General features: G+C 37.2%; 1 protein-coding gene across 3 annotated transcripts in view; it reads left to right on the top strand.

Moving 5' to 3' along the window:
* Positions 1-23,734, top strand: part of LOC127649549 (5'-3' exoribonuclease 1-like) — a 29,798-nt gene extending 6,064 nt beyond the window's left edge. Inside the window, exons 7-42 of one of the 3 annotated variants that reach the window (XM_052134706.1) lie at positions 924-1,011; positions 1,270-1,438; positions 1,569-1,636; positions 2,024-2,149; positions 4,118-4,184; positions 4,833-4,938; positions 5,061-5,150; positions 5,717-5,873; positions 6,176-6,295; positions 6,387-6,556; positions 6,706-6,823; positions 6,937-7,032; positions 7,175-7,275; positions 7,434-7,565; positions 9,607-9,769; positions 9,958-10,071; positions 10,174-10,272; positions 10,444-10,559; positions 10,967-11,113; positions 11,912-12,001; positions 12,745-12,880; positions 12,969-13,025; positions 13,209-13,341; positions 13,433-13,502; positions 13,592-13,784; positions 17,410-17,505; positions 17,602-17,694; positions 17,812-17,901; positions 18,073-18,150; positions 19,818-19,949; positions 20,074-20,230; positions 20,395-20,546; positions 21,394-21,507; positions 21,690-21,789; positions 21,950-22,107; positions 22,300-23,734. In XM_052134706.1, the coding sequence (XP_051990666.1) occupies positions 924-1,011; positions 1,270-1,438; positions 1,569-1,636; positions 2,024-2,149; positions 4,118-4,184; positions 4,833-4,938; positions 5,061-5,150; positions 5,717-5,873; positions 6,176-6,295; positions 6,387-6,556; positions 6,706-6,823; positions 6,937-7,032; positions 7,175-7,275; positions 7,434-7,565; positions 9,607-9,769; positions 9,958-10,071; positions 10,174-10,272; positions 10,444-10,559; positions 10,967-11,113; positions 11,912-12,001; positions 12,745-12,880; positions 12,969-13,025; positions 13,209-13,341; positions 13,433-13,502; positions 13,592-13,784; positions 17,410-17,505; positions 17,602-17,694; positions 17,812-17,901; positions 18,073-18,150; positions 19,818-19,949; positions 20,074-20,230; positions 20,395-20,546; positions 21,394-21,507; positions 21,690-21,789; positions 21,950-22,107; positions 22,300-22,599 (4,396 nt within the window). In that variant the 3' untranslated portion in view covers positions 22,600-23,734. Of the gene's footprint in view, positions 1-923; positions 1,012-1,269; positions 1,439-1,568; positions 1,637-2,023; positions 2,150-4,117; positions 4,185-4,826; positions 4,939-5,060; positions 5,151-5,716; positions 5,874-6,175; positions 6,296-6,386; positions 6,557-6,705; positions 6,824-6,936; positions 7,033-7,174; positions 7,276-7,433; positions 7,566-9,606; positions 9,770-9,957; positions 10,072-10,173; positions 10,273-10,443; positions 10,560-10,966; positions 11,114-11,911; positions 12,002-12,744; positions 12,881-12,968; positions 13,026-13,208; positions 13,342-13,432; positions 13,503-13,591; positions 13,785-17,409; positions 17,506-17,601; positions 17,695-17,811; positions 17,902-18,072; positions 18,151-19,817; positions 19,950-20,073; positions 20,231-20,394; positions 20,547-21,393; positions 21,508-21,689; positions 21,790-21,949; positions 22,108-22,299 lie in introns of all 3 variants that reach the window. The other 2 variants (XM_052134705.1, XM_052134704.1) reach the window with 2 other exon arrangements.
* Positions 23,735-26,802: the final 3,068 nt, after the last annotated feature.

Raw genomic sequence — 26,802 nt, 5'->3', positions numbered from 1 at the left:
TAAAGTGATTCATCGAGTGGTTTACTCTATGTCTTCTGAAGCGATACAATGTTTTTGGTGAGAACAGACCAAAATGTTACCTCTTTTTTGGGCAAAAGCACAGAACTGGTAAGTAGAGGGATGCCGGTTCAATCCCCACAGCCATCACCATTGTCACCATTGGGAAAGACACTGAACTCCAGGTTTCTGTGGGTAGGATTATCCCTGTAATAAGTGCACTGTAAGTCACTTTGGATAAAAGCGTCTGTCCAATGCATAAATGTAAATGTAGTTTACGCTCGTGGACTGAAAGTGAACTTTCATTCACGTGAAACGGGCTGAAAATATAACAAAGAAATTCGAAATACCAGACTTATATCCACCAAAAAAGTGACTGAAATAGACTGTTTGGGAGTGTTACTTTAAACGATGGATGTAAAACCTGCAGACTGAAGTCATATAAACGTACACATCCTACAAATGGTTGGGATGATCCACTAGTTGTCCAACAACTAGTGATTTTAATATTTTTATCTCTGGTCCCTTTTAAAGGGATGAATTGAGAGATGCAACATTTTGGAATGTTTAAACACGCAGACAGTGTGCAGTGCATTTGTGTGTAGTTATTCATTTAAGCATTGCGTGTGCAAATTCACCAAATTTAACCAAAAATGGGGGTTTTCAATAGCTCACTCCTGATAACCAATTTTTGTTTTATGGGCTTTTTATTTTTTTAAGGAAATACTCAATGGTGGTAATCAAGAAATTATGTTCTTTTCTGTATAGCACCACAGATTGTTACGCAACAGATATTATTGCGTCACACTGCAACGCCGCTTGTGTACGGTGTGAAACAGGTCTAATAGTGACATTTCTAGGCTATGTATGTAAGCTAATGGTTTCTTGTGATCATTTGCAATAAATGGGTTTTGTCTGGCCTGCAGGATATCAGCTCCTGAGGAGACGACCTTTCACCTGCTCCACCTCTCGCTTATGAGGGAATACATTGACTATGAGTTTTCAGAGCTCAGGGTGAGGATATACCATCTTCATATGCACACGCATTCTGCACACATAGCATGTTGAACGCCTGCAAACCTAAATCATGCCATAACAATGTTAGATAAATATGACACCTCATTATAAATCATTATAAATGATATACTGCCTCACGGTTGTGAGACGTCAGGTGTAAAAAAAAAAAAAAAAACTGTCAAACTGACCTGTTTTTTGTCGCAGAAAATTACTCACAATAATGTCATAACTCTGCATTTATATGATATCCATCAGAAAAAGATCTCATTTGAATATGACCTGGAGCGGATCATAGATGACTGGGTTCTGATGGGTTTCCTGGTGGGGAATGACTTCATCCCTCATCTACCTCACCTGCACATCAACCATGATGCACTGCCACTGCTCTACCGAACTTACATCAGTGTGCTGCCCACTATCGGGGGTGAGTCAGTCCGCCTGCCAATCACAAAGCATGTTTGTATTTGTGGGTAATAGTTTATGTTGATTTGGAGATATGTTACTATAATAAGATTCGATTCTGTGTGCTGATGGAATTATATGGACTTGAACAGGCTACCTGAATGAAAATGGCCACCTCAACCTTGCCCACTTTGAGAAGTACCTGGAGAAGCTCTCGGATGTGAGTCACTATTCATTTTTCACAATGTATTATTAATGATACACACACAGTTGTACTTTCACAATGCAAGAAGTCTGAAGCATGTTTCAGTCTGTCATACAATTATGCTGTACTGTACTGTGCTATACTAAACTTTACTATACAACACTATACTGTTCTTTACTATACTATGAATGCTAGCAAACACAAATTATGGTAAAACAAAGTTCAATACTATACAACGCTATAATGACCTGTGCCACACTTGAGTATTCAGTTCTTTTGTATAATATTTAGTACTGTACTGCAGTATACTATAATCTATTATACTACTTGTGTACATTCTCTAGTCTTTACTCTTATTTCTAACAATATTATGACAATTGATGCCATCCTCTCTTATCTTAGTTTGACCGTGACCACTTCAACGAGGTGTTTGTGGATCTGAAGTGGTTTGAGAGTAAGGTGGGTAACAAATACCTGAACGAGGCAGCTGGGCTGGCAGCCGAGGAGGCTGACATGAAGAAGAATAAGGTGATCACTAACAGAATGCAGCCAGAATAACTCGCCTCTAACTTGATCTCCCTAGTAACAGTCACATGGGACATTGTTTCATGAGCAAGTCAAGCATTATTTCTGAGATGTTTTACATTCTGATTTTCCCGTACACATTTAAAACATGGTGGTGAATTTCCTTTTGAAATAAATATTTCTAGTTCAATACAAGTTAACCCTTGTGCACTGTTCATTTGTGAGTCACACTTATGATGCTTGCGGGTCAATACATGTTATATTTTCCTTTTTTCCCCCCTTTTTTTTTTTAAGATATGTAATAACACTTGTTTTACTAAAGTATAAACACTAAAGTTATGAATTGGGGGGTTATGGTATTTAAACCTTATTTAGCTCTAAATTACAGCGTTCATTTTGATATAAAACAAGCACATATTATGTTATAGTCACTTCAATGAAAACCTTCATTTCAGTAAATTAAAAGTGTCAAAATATCACAATTTGTCATGCATTGGGGGTCTCTGGTATCATATGTTGGAATTTAATAAAAAAAATATTATAATAATTACATGAAATAACAACTATGGCCAGTAAATGACTTAAGTGCTCCATGCATTGGGTGATCTCTAAAAGCTCATGTTCTAACAAACTTAATTTATAGATATTATCAGAAGTTATGCATTGTGTATATATATTTGGACATTATAAAAAATATTATTTGTCAAATTGTAGCATATTTTCTTAACCACTTGTGTTGAAGTGTCAGATTTTGCAATGATATTCTAATATGCAGTCAAACATGACACAGTCAAATCTGGTTGTGTAACAAAGTATTATTTCCCATTCATTTCCTGTGGCGGGCCAAAAATGACCCAAACATCACAAGTGTTGTTTTTTTGCGACCCCCTTAGAGTTATCAAATCAAGTCCAGATTGTTTTTGTGCGTTCAGACAGCTAGTGGAGGAAAAGTCACCAAGTTTTGTACCATTCCGATAAGGGTACCATTTTTATTAAAGAAACGAAATGAAAACGGGTAAAAAAAAAGTCTTCAACAGCGCACAAGAGTTAAGCTCAGTCGACAGCATTTGTGGTATAATATTGATTACCATAAAAGCAAAATTTAGACTCGTCTGTCCTTTCTTTAAAAAAGCAAAAATATCTTTTACAGTGAGGCACTTACAATAGAAATAATTAGGTCAAAATCTGTAACTGTTAAAATACTCACTATATCAAAATCATAGTCACATGATGTAAACCGTATGTGCGTTAACATGATTTTTATGTGATAAAATTATTTTTCTTACCTTTTCTGTTTAAAGTTAAATCCAATTTTACAATTTTGTTGCCATGACGACATGACACCTGTACCCTATAACCCTAAAATGAGGATTAAAGCAACTTTACAGCTTAAAAATACACGTGTTTTAACAGAAGAATGGATGTTAGTGGTTTTGTTAAATTATAAGCTTCACATTTCTGCCTTTTAAACCCTCCAAAAATTGGCCCCATTCACTTCCATTGTAAATGCCTCACTGTAACCTCGATTTTTGCTTTTTGTTTTTTAATTATTAAAGAAAAAAAGGGACAAGTCAATTTATTTTTATGAATATCTACATTATGCCACAAATTCTGTCAATTGAGCTTAACTTTTAATAAGCCCAGAATATTCCTTTAAATTTTTATTTCAAAAGATGAAAAGCATATCCCTGTTTTAGAGAGGTGGTGTTCGAAGTAACCATGCAGGACAATAACGTGCTGCTGCAATTGTCGCATAATGATTTTCATTCTGTTTTGGTCTTCAAAATGAATGGGGTTTTTCTGCTTTTGCTTCTTTTGTCTCATGTTGAATAGGCCTTTGATGAATGGGCATCTTATTCTTGGTTTGTGCAATAGCAGTGCTGGCTGTTCTATGTGTTCATTGTGTAATCCTCTATATGTTATAATAATCAGTGTAACTGCTCTGAATATGTCTGTTCTGTATGTTCTCAGTCTTCAGACGGCTCCCTCTGTCTCTCTGCACTTGGAGTCAAAGACTCTAACGGCACTTCAGGAAGAGGTGTATATACACACACACACACACACACACACGCATTATAAAAGGAATTGTCCTATGCTTTAAAGCACATGTATGTGCTTGGTTTGGATTAAGAGCCTTAATGGATAATTCATCCAAAAATTAGAATTCTGTCATTGTTTTGTAGGGCAATGTTCAGTGAAGACCAAGAGTCAAAGTTAAGTTTCAGTCAGCTGAGAGAGAGTTTACTTGAGACAAAGTTCTCCACATTTCTGAAGGCAGAACTAATGCAGATCAGATTTCCATTAGACAAAACAAACATTAGTGACATGAAACTCAAACACACTAAAACTATTGCTTAAATTGATCGTAATATGATTGATGAATTAACTACAACTCACATGTCCTATATACATTATGTTCTCTGCGCTAAATGAATAAGCACCATTTCATCTTTCATCAAATACAGTACATTCTCTGACAGTACATGATTTTGGATGCAGGGTTGGTGTCACTGAAATCAAACTTGTCGCATCATGATTAAGTGGTGATACATTTTGAGAGCTAAGGTGGAGGGCAAGATTTTCAGTGAATAATTGCTTACATTTTCATCTGTTTCTCAAAAAAGCTATCGCATGAGTTCAAGAGTAGGAATTTCTAACTGTCTTCATTTCTCCCACAAAGCACCAGAAGGCACAGATGTGGACGGTGAGGATGATGACATGTTTGAAACAGAGTTTCGACAGTATAAGCGCACCTATTACATGACCAAAATGGATGTTGAAGTCGTTTCAGAGTGAGTCTTTTTCCTTTTTATTTTATTAGAAATTGACTGGATAGATAAATATGTGGATTGCTATACATCTGAAATCAAACAGTCCAAAATATGAAGTTTCATTTTCTGTTTCATCTTGGCAGTGAATTTTTGGCCAATCAGGCTAAATGTTACGTTGAAGGGATCCAGTGGATCTTGCACTACTACTACCATGGAGTTCAGTCCTGGAGCTGGTAAGGGTGTGTGTGTGTGTGTGTGACCATCTGCGTTTGACAACAACTGTATCTGTGTTTCCTTTTACATTTTAGTGCCAAGTGCCCAATTTAGTACCTAGTTACACAATATTGATGCATAAAATAAGCAAATTGGTCATATAACTTCTGCAAACAGTTTGTTTTGAAAGATTATTATTGTTAGTTCTTTTTGCCATTGTTTTTTATTGATTAGTATAGTGCATTATATTATTAGACATAATACTGCTCGGCATGTTGAAGCACTCAAACTGACCATAAGGCCACTGCTCTGACAAACCTAGTTTTTTGTTATTACAATATATTGTCAGCTTTGATCATGTCTGGTTCCTCTCTGTGTGTTTTTGTTCCTGATTCTTATGCACATTCTTAAAATCATGTTGAATTATCGGAGCAGAAAAGTAGGGGTACCCCTGCCTATTAGTGGAAAAAGCCAAACCAATACCACAACAAAACTCGTTGTTTGTCTTTTAACAGGCATCTTTTATGTGTCTGTGGGTTAGTTTGTGTATGTGTTAATTTATCTAAGTCCTCTCACATATTTACAGGTATTACCCATACCACTATGCTCCCTTCCTCTCTGATATGAGAAACCTCTCTAGTCTCACTTTGACCTTTGACCTGGCCAAACCTTTCATGCCATTCGAGCAGCTCTTGGGTGTCCTTCCTGCAGCCAGCAAAGACCTACTTCCACAGTGTTACCAGGTAACACACATCAGTGATATTCTGTCTAGTCTTTAAGGAGTAGTAGTTCACCCAAAATTCTTTCATCATTTACTCACCCTCGTGCCATCCCAGATTTGTATGACATTTTGGTCACCATTCACTTGCATTTTATGGACCTACAGAGCTGAAATATGTTCTGCATAAGAAAGAAAGTCATACGCATCTGGGATGGCATGAGGGTGAGTAAATGATGAGAGAATTTCATTTTTGGGTGATCTATCCCTTTAAGTCATTGTTAGAAACTTGTTGTTTCCTACTTACTGGCTCTATGTTCATTACAGCACCTTATGACATCACTGAGCTCACCCATTGTTGAGTATTACCCACAAGACTTCAGAACAGACCTGAACGGCAAACAGCAGGAGTGGGAAGCTGTGGTGCTCATCCCGTTTATTGATGAGGTGCTTTAATACTGAACTATTATAATCAAAATATCTATAAATGTTGGGTTGTGGAAGTGGAGTTTCATGATATGTCTGTGTTTACATTTAGAAATGCTTGTTAGCTGCGATGGAGCCCTATACGCATCAAATGACCCCGTCGGAGAAAGCCAGGAACAGACATACCGAGTGTGCTGTCTACTGCTTTGATAAAGAGCTGGGCTATGCCTTCAAATCGCCATTACCCCAAATACTTCCCGACATCATCCACTGCCATGTCAGGTATGACCCGTCACCCACTCTATTTATGAATCTACAATATTGCACCCACTCATCTGTTTTAAACATTTACTTATCTTATTTGACCCTTAATGAATTCAATAGTTGTCTGTTGGCATCACATCGACTGTGCATTGTTGTTTTGTTTTTAGGCAAACACCAATCCCGATGGATGCATGGCGTGTGTCACTGGACCACGTAGGGCGCAGGGTTGACCGAGGAGCTCTTTATTTCTGTGGCTTCCCCACCTTACAACACATCCGGCATAAAGTAAACCAGTCTCAGCTCTGACTGCATATAGCCGTAAATTATGCGATTAATGCTACATTGTCAGATTTTGACAGGATTAACAGATTATCCTGCTCTATCTGTCTCTCTCACAGTTTTATAAGAAGAAAAGTGGAGTGATGGTGTTTCAACAAAGCAGCAGAGGAGAGAGCATGATTCTGGAGATTTTAGACAGCCAGGAGATGAAGCAGGTGAACAGTTTGTACCTTTAAATGGAGGCTGCGTAACTTGACTTCTAGTGGATTTTGTTAGGTTTTAAGGTTCTCAAGGAGTATATTAAAAACTGCTTAATTGATGGTAATGTGTTATTATCTGTGTTCCACTGTGGTGCAGGTAGATAATGTTGCAGCACTGGTTCTGGGAAAGCCTGTTTTTGTGAACTGGCCCCATCTAACGGAAGCTCGAGTAGTAGCTGTTTCAGATGGAGAAATCAAGTAAGTCTGTAGCTTGTTGTATTGCTATTTCTAGACATTTATTTCCTGTCGGATATTCCCTGTCAGAACATTTTCGGATGTGATATGTTCCTTACAGACATGTAACTCAAACAAACGTTGTCTTTTAATCCATTGTCTGTATCTTTTTTGCTTTGCAGGTATTCGTTAGAGGAACCCACAGGATCACAGATGCTGTATTTGGGGAACACCCCTCCCCCTGCTAAAGTGAACAATCTGACTGATAAAGAGCAGAAGGAGTGGGTTAAAGAGGTGCAAGGCCTCACAGAGCAGTATGTAACTCTGTTCATTCACATAATGCATTGTAGTAATACATCTCAAGTCAATTTTATTTGTATAGCGCCTTTCACAACACATATTTCAAAGCAGCTTTACAGAAGATCAGGCATTAACAGACGATTAAACTGTAATGTCTATAATGTCGATGAATCATCATTGTGTAATTGGATATGGATGATACTTGAAACCATGCTATTACTTGTCTAAGTGATCAGACTTGTGCTTTTATGGTTTTCACTTGGCGGCCAATAAAACAGATGTCCCATAGATTTACACTGTAGGAGGGACCTGAGCCATATCTAAGGACCAGAATGACTTCAGGGTGGGCTCTTTTGATTTGTGCCAGTAAGCAACCAGCCAGCGCATAACAATGTGCTTAAAACACTGAGAACAACTTAGAATCTGTTTAACAGTGCTCTAACATAACAATTTTACACGGGCAAGCACCACATTTTCAAGATGGGATGCACCGGTATCGTAATGGGGTCTGATACGCACTCATGTACTTGTACTCGTAAAGATGCTCCGATACCAAAAAACAATATCATCTGATGTACAAATGTCATTATGTAAACGTTCATCTTACAAATTAAAATAACGTCATGTCCTAGTGAGATTATTTAACAGCAAAAGCTGCGATTTAATGAGATAAAAAGGTTGTTTGCACGTGCAGCGTTTTAAATGTTAGTGCCTGTGAATGTGTGGAGCAGGTTTTGTTCAGGCATAGAGACACAAACTGCTCATACATCCTTGGCTCATACACTGAAAACACTATTATGAGCATCACATGCTTTGTTTGTAGCAGATGAGAGCCGGCAAAGCACTAATTCACTTTTTAGCATGAGTCAGTTACAGACTACATATTTATTTATTTATACAGTAGCCTTTTGCAGTTGAATAATTGCTGTGATTCACGTAGCGACCCGTTTTTCTGGATTGAGAATCTGCCGTCATAGCTCCTTGGTCATAACGACACAAAAACACTTCAAAATAAAAGCTCAATTTAAATGAAAAAAGTATGACAGAACTCCTATATAGTTATGTAATATTCACTGTGCTGCTGCTACTACTACTACTACTACTACTAATAATAATAATAATAATACATCAATAGTAATTGTATTATATTTAAGCAATATCTCACATCTGTGATGCTCTGTAGTGCAGCACTTTATTTGATGAAATATAACTTCAATGTATTTTAGATTGCTCTGAGGTTCTGTATAAAATTAATTCATTTGATAAAAATATTACAATATCATGTTGAAAATTAATTGTTATACATTCATTTGATTAAAGTTTTAATTAATGTATTTATATAAACACAATTTTGATGATTAAATTGAAATAAACTGCTGATATTGAGTTCAGAAAACGGTATCAGAGTACTAAAAAAGTATCGGTACTCATTCTCAAAAAGATGGAATCGGAACATTCCTAATTACTAGTAAAGTTTTTTCACAACATTCCTATATTTGTAAAACATGATCTTTTCCACCCTCATTCTGACCCTCTGTCAGAAACGCTCCGTTTTGGAGCTGCTTTTCCTTTAAGACTTGACAGTACATGCCCACTGTTATGACTCCTCTTGACTGACCTGCTCTCTCTGCTTGCCATCTCATTGCTTACCACTACTGGGCGAGCAACAGAAGTGAAAAGGTGAAGTAGATGTTGATGTGCGGTCAGGTGCAAAAGTCTAACAGTATAACATCACAATATGGAGGAAGTAGAAAACAAGTCATTTTGGCAGCATGGTTTCAACAAATACAATTTTTACCATGAGGGAGAAGTTCTGAAACTTTCAGTATAACAATGACCTCTTATATGTCAAAAGATCAAGGAAAAATTGGTTCCTCATGTCATGACCCCTTTAAGAGCAACTCGTCTGAATGGCCTATGTGTGCACATTATTTCTGCATGTTCATTATCTTAGAAATACACTGAATATTTCTGAATTCAGTGAGGTTGCATGTACATGTATTGTTTGAGTGTCCGTATGTTTGTGTAAAATGCTAAAGGTTTTCTTCTTTTCAGCTTCGGCAAGCGTAAAGGCATTGTGATCAGTGAGACGGATGTGGTAGTATACGCCCAGCTGCTGACAGGCAGGAAGTATGTCATCGGTCAGAGCGGAAAGGTCCGTTTGGAGAAGCAGTTTGCCAAACAGGTCCTGCCCTATCCATACCAGACCATTGTGAAGGTAAAAACTCATCTAGTCTGTCCATATGAATGCCTTATACAGTAGAACTGTTGGTGCTGTTTTGAAAAACCATCTTGAATTTTAACTAAAAACCTTTTGTACAAAGAAAAGCTGATTCAGTGGACACATCTTAAGCATTTCCCCTCTGTCTTGATTTCTGTTTTAAGTTTGTATTTTTTGTACTACAGGATATCAAAGCCTCTGACTCTTCAGTGGCGCACTTCAAGACATTGGAGGAGCTTTTCCCCCCAGGAACCTCAGTATTTATGGTTGGAAACCCATATTATGGTGCAATAGGAGATGTATGTACCACCAATGATCTCTCCAGACCAGTTACAATATTCTGTCAATAATTGTTTTTAAATAATTGTTTAATTTCAATTATGTAATGATGTTTGCTGTAGGTGCAAGACTCTAGTGATGTCATCAGTGAGGGACGAGTCAGAGTGGTCTTCTCTATACCATGTGATCCTCAACTTGATGCCTTAATACAGAACCAGCACGTAATGCTTGAATTAATACAGATTCCCCACTTTGCACAGTGCAACTGAACCATAAAAGTCTCCAGTTATCTTGATTTGTTGATGTTATTTTTATTGTCTTAGACTTTTTGTCTAGATTTCTATAATGTTTATATTCAATATTTTACCAATAGTCTTTTGCATTTCATTCAGAAATACTCTGTGAAGTACAGTCCCGGGTATGTGCTTGCCTCCCGCCTCGGAATCACTAGCTACCTCGTCTCAAGGTTCTCCGGTAGCATTTTCATCGGAAGAGGATCCAAGAAGAAGTCAGTGCAATTCAGATTTAGAATAAATGTTGCTTGCTTTGTGTAAGAAGGTTCCCGAATTTTAACATGTTCTGCCATTTTACGGATTACAAATCCTACATTGAAATGTAATTCTCATGAGAACAAGGAGTTTCCAAGTCTCGTGGAACTACAAGACTGTACATGTTATTTCAAATGTCTGCACAGTATTTGTACTATATAAAGCTTACCTGACACTTCTGTATTATATATTTGAATGCTTATTCAGCTATGTATGCAGAGGCTATAGCTCACCTTAACCATTTGGATGAGGATCTGAAAGAATTAGACGCAGTCTTGTCTAATAATATTTGGCCTAATTTTGAGATGATGTGTGAGTCCTTGTTTTTATCTGTTGGAATCTTATGCTATTTCTTCCCTCCATTTAGTCCTCATGGGGAGCAGAAAGTGAATGTGGGCCTTAATCTCAAGTTCAACAAGAAGAATGAGGAAGTTCCTGGATACACCAAGAGAACAGAAAAGGAGTGGCTCTACTCTGCTGCTGTAGAGGAACTGTTATCTGAATATTTAGAAAGGTGTGTACACAGACATTTTTTAGGAGTGGGCTTTACTTTAAATATAATTTTACTTAAGCAATGTAGCACCGAATTAAGCCATGCTTTTAAAGTGTACAACTATTTCAGCAATGTACTAACATTGCTTTTTTTAAAGTACTTAGTCATGTACCACATGGCACTCGGAAGCCTTCCACTGGGAAGTTCAATTCGTGCTATTCTCTTAGAGAAAATCCCCAGGCTTTAATGACGTTAGAAACAAGATCAAGAGCTGTACACACAAACAAGACACTTGGTCCTCAAAACACAATGACGGTAACAACAGAATTTATTTTTTATCATGAAAGGGTAATTGAGTAGAAAATGAACTTCAATCTTCACAAAACAAGAAGTTCCAAAATGTAAAGAAATCAACAATAAAAATATTGTAAATAAACTTGCAAACAGTTAAACCATGCAGGTTCATTAGAAATGTACATATTTAATTTCATATATGACAAGGTTTTCTACTTTAGGATTGGTATATGATTAAGCATTGTAAAGATAACAAACAAACAATCAAAAATAATATTTACTTAAAAACTAGAGCATACATTTTTAAAATGTTTGAATTGAGTACAAATGTGGAAATTACTTGATATTTTCAAGTTCATGCTTTAACTTAATTTAGAAAGTACTTTTCTGCTATATTCGCCTAACCACAAAATGTTTCTCAGTGATGTGTGTGTGTGTGTGTGTGTGTGTGTGTGTGTGTGTGTGTGGTTGTACCCTGGAGTATTTAAATTTATATTTTAACAAAGTTGCATCCTTGTGTCACAGATTTTCAGAAGTGTTTGACTTTGTTGCGAGAAATAGTCACGATGACTTCTTTTATGAAGATGACATCTGGCCAGGAGAGGATGAGAATGGGTGAGCTTTTTTTTTAATCTGTTCTTCCATTATATAATTAGTCAGTCTAGGATGTGCCAGGCACACAAATAATTGTCCAAAACATGATAATGGAGTAATTGTAACTTATTTCAGTATTGTCATGGCAGTACTACCTAATAGTGACACTGCTACCTAAATCTGTTCAAAAAAGCATTAATAAGCAGAATCTATGTCCTACTTTAATATTGCTGTATTACCAAAAACTGTACTGTTCTATATACACTGAGCTTATTATTAGAAACACTATGGTCCCAATACATTGCCAGATCTCACATCAATTTTGACAAAAAGCATTTTTGTCGGCAAAACTGCAGCTTACTGGATGTTTTTTGTTTTTGACACCATTCTGAGTAAACTAGAGAGTCTGTTGTGTGTGTGAAAATCCCAGGGGATCAGCAGTTACAGAAATACTCAAACCAGCCCGTCTGGCACCAAAAATCATGCCACTGTTGAAATCATGGAGATCACATTTTTCCCCCATTCTGTTGGCTGATGTGAACATTAACTGAAGCTCCTGACCCTTATCTGCATTATTTTATGCCTTGCACTGCTGCCACACAATTGGCTGATTAGTTAATAACTTCAATAAATCGGTGTACTGGTGTTCCTAATAAAGTGCTCAGTAAGTTTATGGACTTTTTTCACCTGCATCCCTCTGAAAATCATTGTCAAGTGATTTGGCAATGATGAATGTTTGATTGTGTATGGTCTTTCTCTTCCAGGGCTGAGAAGATCCAGGAGATCCAGACCTGGCTTAAAACTAACCCCGTCAGCTCTTCCTCCCGATCGTCATGTGATCTTCAGATCCTAGACGCTGGCATTGTGGAGAAGATTGAGGAGGAGCTGGAGCAAACCAAGGTGAGGAACGCATACAAATGCCTAGATCCTCAAGAATCACAGTTTCAGACTTTATGCTGACGTTGGGACTTTTTTCTCTGGGTGATAGGCAAAGAAGATGAACAAGAAAGTGCGGGTCACTGTGAAGCCTTACCTGCTCTTCAGGGTATGTGCATGTCAAAGTATATGCAGAGTCAGCCAGCTTGAGTGGAAATTAAGTTAGTTTATAAATGTCTTGTGTTGGAGATTCCAAATATGGTCACCATCATATGAAACATATCCATCCAAATTATAATATTTATCTAAATGAGTGTATAGTGCATAGGGAAATGTGTGCGTGTGTGTACAGCCGTTGGAGCAGCAGCATGGTGTAGTTCCTGATCCTGAGGCAGAATATTACCTGTTTGACCGTGTCGTCAACGTCAGAGAGAATTTCTCTGTTCCACTCGGCCTTCGAGGAACTGTCATTGGTATCAAAGGAGGTAAAAGCATAAACTAACACCCAGTCTGACTCTCTGGGCATTCTTTGGCATTTGCTGGAGACCTCTGTTTTTCTCTGTCCTGGTCCCTCAGCTGAACGAGAGGCTGAAGTTCTGTATGAGGTCCTGTTTGATGAGGAGTTTGCTGGAGGACTCACTATCAGGTACAAGGTTTTACTTTAAATAGACCTGACATTACCTGTGTCTGTGTGATAGACATTGTACTAAATTAGTTTATTTGTGTTGTGTGCAGGTGCTCTCCTGGTCGTGGCTATCGATTGCCCCCCAGTGCCTTAATCAACCTGAGTCATGGCAGCAGGAAGGAAAAGGGTTCACACAAACTCACTGCCGTTGTCAAACCACAGCCCTCTTCCTCGCATCCCGCACAAAAGAGCCAGCTATGCGGTCTTAACCACTCGCCAAGTTCACCGTTTATACCTACACTGGTAATTAAGACAGACTCACTTCTTGTGGCCATCAATCTAAATTAACCAGTCACTCTTTCAACGTGATGGTCTGTGGACGACATGTGTGGCATGCTGTCAATTACCACAACAATAATTTCGACTCGCATTTTAAATATACTTAAAATGAAAGCTTAGCAGGTAGAACCATGAATAAATATTTCAGATATGCTATGTTGGAGCCTTGACCTCATGGTTGGACATGTTGTTGTGGTTCTCATGTGGGCAACATGAGTTTGAGTCTGGCTCGCATCATTAGCTGGTCCTATTTTCCCAATTGTTTTCTTTTCTATATAATGTTCTTATAATCCTGTAGATTATAACTTTTAAAAAAATGGCAGAAAGGGGGAAAATGAGATTTAAAAGAAATATATGAACCTATTAAACTGTGTTAATGAAATTAACTTTTATTTAAAAAGTATAACCATAACTCTAAAATATTACGTGTTTTAAAATGATATGTTTAAGCTTAGCTTACTGATGCTGCCTGTTATGGCTGATGATACAGATTTCCTCATTTGATTAAATTACAAAACACAAGCTTTCAATTCTGATTTTGATTAAATTCATATGGGTATATTTCAGTTATAATGTCTACTTATATATGAAAGAAATTCTAATCTCACTGATGCTATTAATTATACTGGGAACTTCTAACTAGATACATTATGAAATATTTGACAGTTTATTCATTTTCATAATCTTGGTCAAATTTTAGCTTTTAAAAATGTACAAATCCATGTATTCCATCAATAAATACTAGGGATGTCGATTTAACGACTTATTTCAATGCAATTAATTATATATAAAAAAATTCTCAATTAATCATGTCACCAGACCGTAATAAGGAAGATTCCTGAGGAATTCAGTAGTAGGAAGTACCACCCGTTTTCTCCAGTGGCCACTAAGCGAAACTTCAGCTGTATTGGCAACTCACAGGTTTTACAGAGAACAAACCAACCCTTCAGCAGATAGCACAAGATGAGAACACATTCTTGCGTTCAAAACACATCTTGATGGAGCGCAAATCAGAACTTGGGGATCTCAATATGTGATTTCTCAATATGAGTATTAAACTACGTTTAACTTGACACAGTGACCAAAAATGTATATGACGTGATGCAACTAAAGTGAGACGCTCCAAAACCATCTGTTTATCCCTGGTGTACATTGACGGGTCCTTAGAAAAGCCCTCATAATAAATCTCAGACTGATTGACAAATTCAATTTCAAAATGGATTGTTGTGAACTGTATGCCAATGACTGGCTTATGTTCAGCAATATGCAAATAAAAAATACATTGGATTCTAAAGCCACTTTTAGTATTGTTTTTTCAATGCTTAGGTATATTTAAATAATTACAAATAATATATACAGTTGAAGTCAGAAGTTTACATACACCTTAGCCAAATACATTTAAACGTTTTAGCATATTAACATTTTTCACAATTCCTGACATTTAATTGTAGAAAAAATTTCCTGTCAGGGTCACCATTTAAGAATGTCAAATGTCAATCATTTCACCGAGGATCGTGTGAACAGCGAGCTCTGCTCACTTTGCTAGTTTTAACACTTTTAATGACATACACCATTGAGATTCGATAAACTCTATTCCATAAATGTTCTAGGAGGACAATATGTCAAAAAATTCAAAATCCTCGGGCGCTGGAGACATTAAAAGACACTTACATGCTCTAGCTGATGCCTCCGAACAGGCCGCAAGCCTGGAAGTCATTTTAGTCTGAGAGGTGCAGTAAATGTGGCGAGAGATGCTGAACATGTCGGCAATAATGTCGGGACTAAATTTAATTTCATTACATTTCATTCCACATTTTCTATTATTTCTGTTTGGCTTGTTGTATGGAATCAATAAAAATTGTAAATAAAACTAAAAAGAACGTGAAATGTCAGAATAATAGTAGAGAGAATGTTTTATTTCAGCTTTTATTTCTTTCATCACATACCCAGTGGGTCAGATGTTTACATACACTTTGTTAATATTTTGGTAACATTGCTTTTATATTGTTTAACTTTGTTCAAACGTTTTGGGTAACCTTCCACAAGCTTCTCACAATAAGTTGCTGGAATTTTGGCCCATTCCTCCAGACAGAACTGGTGTAACTGAGTCAGGTTTGTAGGCCTCCTTGATCGTACACACTTTTTCCAGTTCTGCCAACAAACTTTCTATCAGATTGAGGTCAGGGCTTTGTGATGGTCACTCCAGTACCTTGAGTTTGTTGTCCTTAAGCCATTTTGCCACAACTGTGGAGGTATGTTTGGGGTCATTGTCTATTTGGAAGACCCATTTGCGAACAAGCTTTAACTTCCTGGCTGATGTCTTGAGATTTTGCTTGAAAATACCCAAAATTTCCTTCCTCATGATGCCATATATTTTGTGAAGTGCACCAGGCCCTGCTGCAGCATAGCACCCCCTTGCTTCATGGTTGGGATGCTGTTCTTCGGCTTGCAAGGCTCACCCTTTTTACTCCAAACATATCAATGGACATTATGGCCAAAGAGTACAATTTTTGTTTCATTAGACCAGAGGACATTTCTCAAAAAAGATATTTGTCCCCATGTGCACTTTCAAACTGTAGTCTGTCTTTTTTATGGTGGTTTTGGAGCAGTGGCTTCTTCCTTGCAGAGCAGCTTACAGCATATGTTGATATAGGATTTGTTTTACTGTGGATATAGATACTTGTCTACCTGTTTCCTTCAGCATCTTCACAAGGTCCTTTGCTGTTGTTCTGGGATTGATTTGCTCTTTTCGCACCAAAAAAGGTCTTGGCTAATTTCTTTTGATTTTCCCATGATGTCAAGTAAAGAAGCACTGAGTTTGAAGGTAGGCCTTAAAATACATCAGGTACACCGCCAATTCAATACACCTCCTATCAGAATCTAATTGTCTAAATGCTTGACATTTTCTGGAATTTTCCAAGCTGCTTAAAAGCACAGTTAACCTAGTGTATGTAAACTTCTGACCCACTGACATGCCCAGAATAGGGGCTACAGGGGTGCAAGCCCTTGCCCCTTTCATTCACAAATCTAAAGGTGCCAATTTATGTGGAGGTGTCTTTACTACAGCACAACAAATGTTTATTTTTTGTTTTGTTTTTACCACAACTGAGTGTAAATAAAAGAAAAGGTATTAAAAGAGACATTTTTTAATGACAAATGGATTGCGTGGATCTCGTATTTGGACACGCATTACACCGAATTTGTCAAACCAAACTTTTAGTCTCAACATGCAGTCAAATATTCTCAGTGCTGAACATCTTCACCACCACTACTACTCAATCACTGGTGAGTGAAATCTAAACATTTACCAGCCAGTGGCTCATCACAGATGTTTGGTCACATAGCCTGAAATGTGGTCTCATATGCAAGTGATTTAATCACATTTTGGTTGGCAAATACATCGATCCTGGGGTTTGAGAATCAATACTGAGATTGTTCAAATTAAGATGCATTGGAAAATCTATATTTATTCACAGCCCTATTGTCTGTGCAACATTTTCAACATTCACAGAAACTACATACACTGTTAAAGGGAAGTATGTTGTTCTGTGTGTGAATTATCTAACAATGTTGAATTTCCTATTGACAGCAGCAGAATGGCCGACAAAGTTTTAATCTCAGGGCTGACACACAGGGCAACAGACACTCTACTCATAAAGCCCTCAACCAGAAAAACCAACACAAGGTACAGACTGTGTTTAAATGTGTGTCTGTGTGTCTGTGTGAATGTATGCATATAATACATTTAAAACACCTGAAACACATTTGTGTGTTCCTATAGGGCTCTAGTACAGAGATGGAGTTCAGTAATGTGTGGCAGTCTCTGCAGAGTTCAGGAATACCCCAGAAATCACCTGCTCACTGGCAAAACAATGTTAGTCTTTATTCAATCTAACTGTACCACATACTGTCTGTTTGCAAGTGTGTGTTTATTATTTGCAGTGTTTGTTAGTTGTAGTGTATGATTATTACCTGGTGTTATTTGTAACAGGCTTGGAAAAGCAGTGGATCAGAGCCACAACAGCGGCAACTGGAGGTACAAAGTAAACAGAGCCAAGGCAACGACTCATCCAACAAACCTGTAAGCTTTCGTACGCCACTGCACTGCATAGATCAGCTGTCAAACAACACCTACCTGTAGTATCATCAGCTGATCAGTTGCTATTTGTAATATAGAGTGATCCAAAGTCAAGTCTTATGATAAATTTCCTCTTATATATGCTATACCTAATAAATGTTATTGATTTTGCAGGCTGCAGGTGGCAATATTAGACTGCTGAAGAGAAATGAAAATTTGAATGCTGCTCTCCCACAGGGGCCTTCAGATAAGGTATAAAATAAAATACATTCACTCTTCAATAGCTTCATGCCGTATCCCGACTCAAACAGATAACAGCTTGCTGATTAACAAGTCAGTTTACTTATATATTCTTCGGTCACGTCTGTAACATGAATATTAAGCAATACTTAATTACACAGATATGTTTGTGTAGTTTTGCCATTGTACATTTTCTGGTCACCAGAGGCATTCTGAATCAAATAGATAAATTCAATCAATATTCGACGAGAGGCAATGCGTTACAGTGATTTTTACCACAAAGGGGTGTCCAAATATCCTAAAAGTATGCATAGGCATTCTAGGAATGTGCCTATGTTTGCACATCCAAATAATGCATATTTATTAATGCAGTGTAGCCTAATATAGAACAAACATGAAACATGGACTATGTTGAGACAATTTATTGTTAATATAAAAAAATCATCTTGTTTATTTGCTCTTTTTGTCTCCCAGTGACTCGGTGCCTAGAGAAGAGAAAATGTACGTTTTAATATAATATCGGATTACCGCATTACCGGACATTAACTTTATAATGTTATTGTGTGATCAGTGCTATCAGTCGATTTAAAATTGTCATTAATCGCATAATTTTTTACTGTTTAAAGAGTCATTACATGCCTTTTTAAAATGATTTTATATGTTCCTTGAGGCTCACATGTAATAGTAGTGCTGTTGTCAGTCGATACATTTTTTAATTGTGATTAATTGCAGATTTAGAAAGTGCTGAAATTTGACATTATATATACTATTTCCTGTCAAAATGCATTTATTTCCATCTTAGGAAAGAAAACAAATCAATATGTAACAACAATATAATGCTTTATTAACATTTTTCAAACAAAGCCTTCAACAGTATAAAGATAGAAATGCACTAAAATAGCACCAATTCAAGAAACATTTAAATGTTTCCCAAAGTCTAAGTGGAAGTTTGACTAATTGAAAGAACTAGTATCCCCATAGGTTGGATATTAATTGCATTGGGAATTAAATCTCATAAAGTCTCATCCTCCACAATATTAATCAGCCGGCAGACAATGGCTATCTGCAATGATATAGCAATTTTGAAGCCGCATTTATGATTCTGGTCAGGGCATCAGCACCAGTATCATGTGCCACTTTGAACTTACGCTTGTAAATAAAAACATCTCATTCTACATTTGGTGATTAGTTAAGACTTGACCATCTTCTGTGTTAATTAAAATGTGCCTTACATAGGCCAAGAAATACTTGATTTCAATCACAAGTCCCATATGGACTTGTTTCATACATCTAATAGAGTAAAGAGCTCCTTTCTCCATCATTTTATCACTGACATGGAAGCACTAGTTTATGTGTTGTGTGTGTCAGTGTAATGACTCCGGGTGGACACATCGACACATTACAGAGGTTCCACCCTTCCAGCCAGTGTTTATGCTAGTTTATGCTCTATTAACGTTAAATGTGTTAATGGCAATTAAGATAAATCAACTTTTTACCCCTTTTTATTAATCGTATTCTTTAACGCATTAATTCCGACAGCTCTATTTCCTATATTTTGTAAATTATTGAGATACATTTTTCTCTTACCTGTTTGTGGCCTGTTGGACAGCAGATTGCCAAAATAGATACATATTTATTTATTATATAACTTTAATCTTACACGTATTGTTTGGTTACAGGTATCCACAGAATTTGAAGAGCTAATAGCCAATCTGATGATCTCAAAGGAGCCTGAGCCCACCCAGTACCATCCACCTAAAGAGCCCAAGAGCCAATCTGGAGAGCCTCTCTCTCCACATTCCTTTGCCATGGTATGCAAAGTGTGTTTTTTGTGACTACAGTATTTTATAGAATGGTTGTAAAGTATGGGGCAGTTAAGCATGATGATTTTGAAAGCATGATGATTTTAATTTAAATATGTTTTCCTCTGAGCAGAAGGGAACTCTGGTGTTGAAAGAAATGTTGAAAATTGACAACTCTGCAACAAGTTCATCTGCCCCTGATTCTACTACACTCTTTGGAGGCCAGAATTCAGAAACCTCCACCGCCCAACAGCAACAACAGAGCAAAAGACGCTCCAGCAAAAAGCTAGGTACTTCAGAATATCCACCAATCACAATCAATGTGCAAGATTTAGGTGGAGTCAATAAAATATTCATGAACTGGACTTTAATTTTATCCAATCTTATACCTGAGATGTTGCCCATTGTATATCAAATGTGCATAGTGCATAATTGAGTCTGCTATGTCACACAGCTGCTCGGATAAACACACCTCAGACTGAGGCCCCAGCACTTCCTCTGGCAGGCCAGCCTCCCATCCTGCCCAGCATAGCTGCTGAGCTCGGCCGGGTGTGCATGGGTCTAGGGATGGGACCTCCAGAGTTTGCCTTCGTCCACAACAGACAGGTCAGCCAGTCTCACAAGCTCCTCTTCTGTCTGTTTAATCTCCTTGCAATCTAATATTGCATTGAGAATACACTGGAACAAATGGACACAAAATACAATAAAAAATGAAAATCAGTTTTGGTTGATTTACATAACCAAGCCCATACTGTGTGATAGGTTTTGGTGAGAAACGATCCGAAATTCAAGTTGTTTTACAGTTTAAAATCTTCCACCATAGCTCTTCTTTGCCTGTTCATGAGTGCAAGAGAGACGCTCATTCAAGCATTTGAGTGAGAACTTGCACTGTTTTCGCATTTGCTTTATTTTTTCTCCCCAATTTGGAATTCCCGATTCATTCTAAGTCCTTGTGGTGGTGTAGTGACTCAATCCATGTGGTGGAGGACTAATCTCAGTTGCCTCCACATTTAAGACCATCAATCCATGCATTTTATCAAGTGGCTTGTTGAGCACATTACCACGGAGACCTAACACGTGTGGAGGCTTCACGCTATTCTCCGCGGCATCCATGCACAACTCGCCACGCACCCCACTGAGAGCGAGAACCACATTATGGCGACCATGAGGAGGTTAACCCAATGTGACTGTCCACTCTAGCAACCGGGCCAATTGGTTGCTTAGAAGCCTTTCTAGAGTCACTCAGCACACCCTGGATTAAAACTTGCAACACCAGATGTGGTAGTCAGTGTCTTAACTTGCTGAGCTACCCAGGCCACTGTTTTCACTTTTGCTAAGTTAAAGCGTGAACTGTTCCTTTAAGGTCACTAGACATAAGCCTTTACCTTTTTTTGTTTTCTCCCCACCCATATTTTCATATTTCATCTAATTCGTTCTCTTTCTTGTTCTGTAGAGTCTAACAGTGTGTCAGGTGAAGTTATCGAATGGTCTGCTGGTGCACGGTCCTCAGTGTCATTCTGAAACTGAAGCCAAAGAGAAAGCTGCGCTCTTTGCCCTTCAACGCTTGGTAACTGTCACTGAATGCATTGTCAAATATGTACTAGCTCATTAAAACAGTGATGAATGTTGTTTATGGATGCAATTCAAGTCTTTTCTCATATGATCAGAATACAGTAAGACAGTCTGTATTGATATTTATTCAGTATTAGTTTAGTCCGTGCTGATTGAAGTCTTCCTGGTCTTCTGCAGATCTCGTTGGGTTCATTCCCACTGCCTCCTTCCACATTCCCTGCAGTTCAGCAGATGAGGCCTCTCGCACCTCATCCCTCTATGTTTAGTCAGCCACCAGGTGTTTGCCTTTTGTATTCCCATTTTATACACTAAAGCATGTCCTTGAGATTGGTTTTGAGTAATCGCATTGTTCTGATGCTGTTAAATCTCAATTAAATATCTTGTTCTTCTCATGCAGATGTATGTCAATTTACTTTTGATCTGTTTTATTTACACAGGTGGTCTTTTGATGCCCCCACAAGGCTTTGGACCTCTTCACTGGGGTATGCAACTTCCTCACCAGGGGCAGCCGTTCTATGGAGGAACATTCCCCGGAGCATGGCCCCCTGCATCCACTGCAGCCGGCGGATCTCATAACCAGTTTGTTCCCCTCCAGGCAAGAAAGTTTTATGCTTCTTTAGCCTTATATTTGCTTTTAAATATGAATGTTGGTGCAAAAGTTGATTGGTGGTCAACTAAATATTTGTCCATATTTGCCTCTGCTACACCATAGATGCCTTTTAGATGGATAGATGTTTCTCTTGACAATGGACTCTGCTCTAGCTATAACATGATATTATGTCTTTAGGTGACCAAGAAGCGAGTTTCAGGCCAATCCAGGAACCAAGAGGTAAAACAGCTGTCAACCAGCTCTGCCAATGCTGGTCAGATCGAGGGCAGTGGACTCAATCAACCAGCTTCTTCTGCTTCAGTGCCCCCATCAGATTACAAGACCCAGACACACACCCATGAGCCTGCAGAGAAGCCCACCCCAACCACACCTAAGACACCCAGGCAAAGCACCAACACTCACACGCCTGGCTCAGCCTCCAAGAGGAGAAACAGGAAACTCGCAGTCAACTTTGAGGCTGCTAAAGTGACGGACTGAAATTATTTTACCATGCTATCTGTCTCTCATTAGCTTTCCAAATGATCATAATTACAAAAGAGCGCTATGAAAACAAAGATTAAAAGAAAACAGACCGTTGTCTGTTTTCATGACTCAATCATGCTTGTAGAGACATAATTTATACATCTCTGGCTCTAAAATTGTTTTGTATTTGTTTTAGTTTTGAGTAGAGGTAGTGGCGAGGAAAACTTTTATTGCTATTAATTATTGCACCAAATGATCATAGAATAGTTGATCATGAAAGAGGTTTTATGTTTACCTCAGCTCTTTTTTGACTGAATATCAAATCCTTTAGCTTTTATTATGATCACTGGTTACTTCCCAGCACTGGATTTAAATGTTCAAAGTGCAATAATTAGTTTTGTAGGAACATTATGTACACGGAAGTAATACAATTTGGCACAAACTGTCGCAATGTACCATCTGTACTGGGATTTTTTTGATTACATAGCTTTAGAGTGCAGTTAAACATGAACCCTTGGAGCCAGAGGTTCGAATTAAGTCCAGTGCTGTTCTAAAGATTTTTAGAACTACTTATCTACAGTAGGTGCTAAAACCAGCCTATTATGTTCACACAATCAGAGTGCACACAGATTTAAGCAAATATAACGTGTTTTATTGTATACTGTATATAGGGCTTAACATGGTCAGGAGGGCGATGCAAATTTGAACACAACTGCCTTTCTAATAAGATGTTGTTTATTGCTTGATTTATGTCTTTTCATGTGGGTTATGGACATTTCAAACTGGTTTTATTTTTATATTTGCCTACCTTTTATTTCCTGGCGAGGTGTTAAAGTTCTATGATTTTAAAATGAATTTTGTGTAAGATCCATGGATTTTATATGCACCATTTTACAAATGGGTAAATAGCAATTATTAATATTTCTCCTTCAAGCTATGCTGGTGGCCTTTTGTTTTCATCATCTCCACATATTTGTATCCCAGCAGATGTTTTTTGTCCAAGTTTTAATATGTTGAAATTACAAACGTAAACACGTTTATTTTTTAAATAATTTTGTTGTTTATTTAATGACTTGGAAAAAAATTAGTGCACCTTCTAATTAGGTGGCATGCTGAAAATGAACATTTTGTTATCATAATAAACATTTTGCTATCATAATCCCTCTGGTCTTCATTATTTCATTATAATAAAAAAGAAAGATGTGAGAGTGTAGAAAAGTGCACGACAGTGCCCGCCCCACTTTTTAAGTCCTCTTGGTTCTGGAAGTATTTTTCCCATTCATTTTTTCAATTTGACAGAAATTTGCAGCTCTTAGCTGGTAGTGGTGAACCTCTGTTTCATTGTTACCTAATTGTCCTTTGGCGACAATGGACAATTTGCTACAAATTTGCTGCAAAGATGATGTTGTTGTCTACATACTGTGGGGTCTTGAATTAAGTTTTGAGCAGCAGAAACCATTTATCTTGTGTAAATTGGCACATGAACACTTAGCTTTATGCTAAGCTAATATGATATGTCTAGCCATTTAACGACACCTGTTATGATGCACGTTTTTTTTTGTATCAAGACATTCCACATTAGATAATAAATTAGTAAGATCTTTAAAATTAGGCCAAAGATGTACTGCAAAAAATATTTTCTATATTGATTTCCTGTAAAAAAAAAAAAAAAATTCATGTAAATCTGTGAAACAACATAAATGTACTTTATCTTGTTGTAAGCAACACTGTATACGGTGGTTAGATTATTTGCAGATAATTTATTTGAAGTGTGTTTTGTCTTAATATACTGACAGATTTTTTGTATCACTTGTTATTAACTTGTTATAGTCAAAACAAATGAAAAACTCTGCCAGTGCTGAAGTAATTCAAAGTGTTTAGATTGTTAATGACCTTGAATAATCTAATACGTTACAAATGACATTTTACAGCATGTATTCTGTAATCCGTAGTGGAATACATTTTAAAAGTAACCCTCCCAACCCTGGCCATTGGACTCTTTTGAGATTAGCGATGATCACCGGCAGGTGCACGCTTTTTAACAACATCTGTCCGTTTTACTGTGATATCCTGGCGACAAATGTCAAAAAATGGTTTTTTTTTTTTTTTCAGCTGCATGAACTGCAAGCATGATGGAAAACGACTTGCTGACCACAAAGCTTAATGCTCATTGGCTTAAACAACCGTGATGTCTGTTTGGGATATGTGATTATCATATTTCTAAAATATCTAAAATACATGTTTTTATTTATACTATTAGAGTTGTCAGAATTAACGTGTTAACAAGTGATTAATGAAAGTTTAACGAGTTAATTTTTCTTAATCACGATTTACCGTTAATACAGCATAAACCAGCATAAACACTTTTGGAAGGGCGGAACCCGTATAATGTGTCGCTCTGAGACATTACACTGACGCACATACCACAACACCCACAACAGCGCTTTCCTGTCAGCAGGGTTGGGGAGTAATGAATACATGTAATAGGATTATGTATCAAAAATTATTTTGATTACTGAAGAGATTACTTTGTAGTTTATTGTCATTTAGTCCTTTCAGATGGAAAACATTTATACATATAAATGATGTGACCCAAATTGCATTTGAACATCAGTGAAACACTTTCTTATGATGTGTTACATTCATACGAGCAGACAGAGAAGTACGTTTGAAGTTTGGAGCAGAAGAAATAGAAATATATCTTGTGTAAATTGTCAGCTTTACGCTAAGCTAAAATGTTATTTCTAACCATTTTACATGCACGTTACCAGACACGATCATATTTTTTTATCAAGAAAATTTACGTTGGATCATAATTTATTTTTTTCTAGTCACACCTTTGATATTAGGGCAAAAATCTTATTCTTGATAATAATTTTTGTATTGTTTTCCTGTAAAAATATCTAAAAATCTTTAAAACAAGATTAGTTTGATTTATCATGTTTTAGAAACAACACTGCAGAAGATATTTTGATTTTTCAGATAATTTATTTTTAACATGTGTATTTTGTCTAACTGTACTAGTTTTTATAATCAAAACAAGTGAAAAAATCTGCCAGTGCTGGAGAAGTAATCCAAAGTATTTAGAATATGTTACTGACCTTGAGTAAGCTAATGGAATACATTAAAAATTACATTTTACAGAATGTAATCTGAAGAGGAATACATATCAAAAGTAACCCTCCCAATGCTGTCAGTCAGTGATAAAGTGATGGGGAAAGACTATTTGATGTACAAAACAAGCCCAGATGGGATCAAGTATTTTTCAGCCTAAGTAAGGAGCATTTTAATTACCACAGAAGCACGTCAAGTCTTAACTATCACCAAAGCATAAAATGAGATGTTTTTCATGTGGAGTTCAAAGTGTCGTTCCCACTTAGACTTTGGGAAACGTTGAATTGGTGCTATTTTAGTGCATTTCTATCTTTATACTGTTGAAGGCTTTGTTTGGAAATTGTTAATAAAGCATTATATTGTTGTTACATATTGATTTGTTTTCTTTCCTAAGCTGAATATAAATGCATTTTGACAGGAAAAGTAGATACAGTATAGTGTCAAATTTCAATTCGCGATTAACCATGAAAAATTATGCGCTTAATCATGATTAAAATGACTGATGGCAAAAAGACACAGCTTTTGAGGGGAATTAAATAACAGGTACATTGGGTAAGTGGTTCATCATATTCATTTTCATTTAACAGAAGCAGAATTAAAATTACATCCACTTTATCAGCCACAAAACATATAAATGTGAATCACGCAATATCTTTGATCTCGTAGGTGGCTGATCCACTACCAGAAGTGAGAACTGTATGACATGACAACACTTATTTTACTCCTCTCCTGACTGACTGCTGTCATCTACTTTCGTCTACTTTCAAGTTGAGCTGTTTGGCATCTCAAACGAGCTTATTGAAGTGGGTGGTTGCTGCAGAGCTCTTTTGGCATAGTTTGTTTGCTGTGACGCTCTGATTGGTGGCTCTTTCTCTTCAGGGTCATGGGTAGTGTAGTTCTTCACCAATAATTCCACCAATAAACACAGGGAGGCAGGAACTGGCTGGTTAGCAGGTTCCCATTAGTTGTTATTTTCTCCTGACTACTGGAGATCCGGTTCATTGTCAAACAGCGCCAAGCCTCTCTTCTCATATTTGATGCGCTGTCTCTTTAAGAACTCTCCACCCCTATCGACTGATGTGTGACGTACTTCTTTTACTATTG

The sequence above is a fragment of the Xyrauchen texanus genome, chromosome 9, assembly GCF_025860055.1.
Source record: "Xyrauchen texanus isolate HMW12.3.18 chromosome 9, RBS_HiC_50CHRs, whole genome shotgun sequence".
Classification (NCBI taxonomy): Eukaryota; Metazoa; Chordata; class Actinopteri; order Cypriniformes; family Catostomidae; genus Xyrauchen; species Xyrauchen texanus.
Note: the sequence above shows the minus strand (reverse complement) of the source record. Positions and strands in the feature narration are given on the sequence as shown.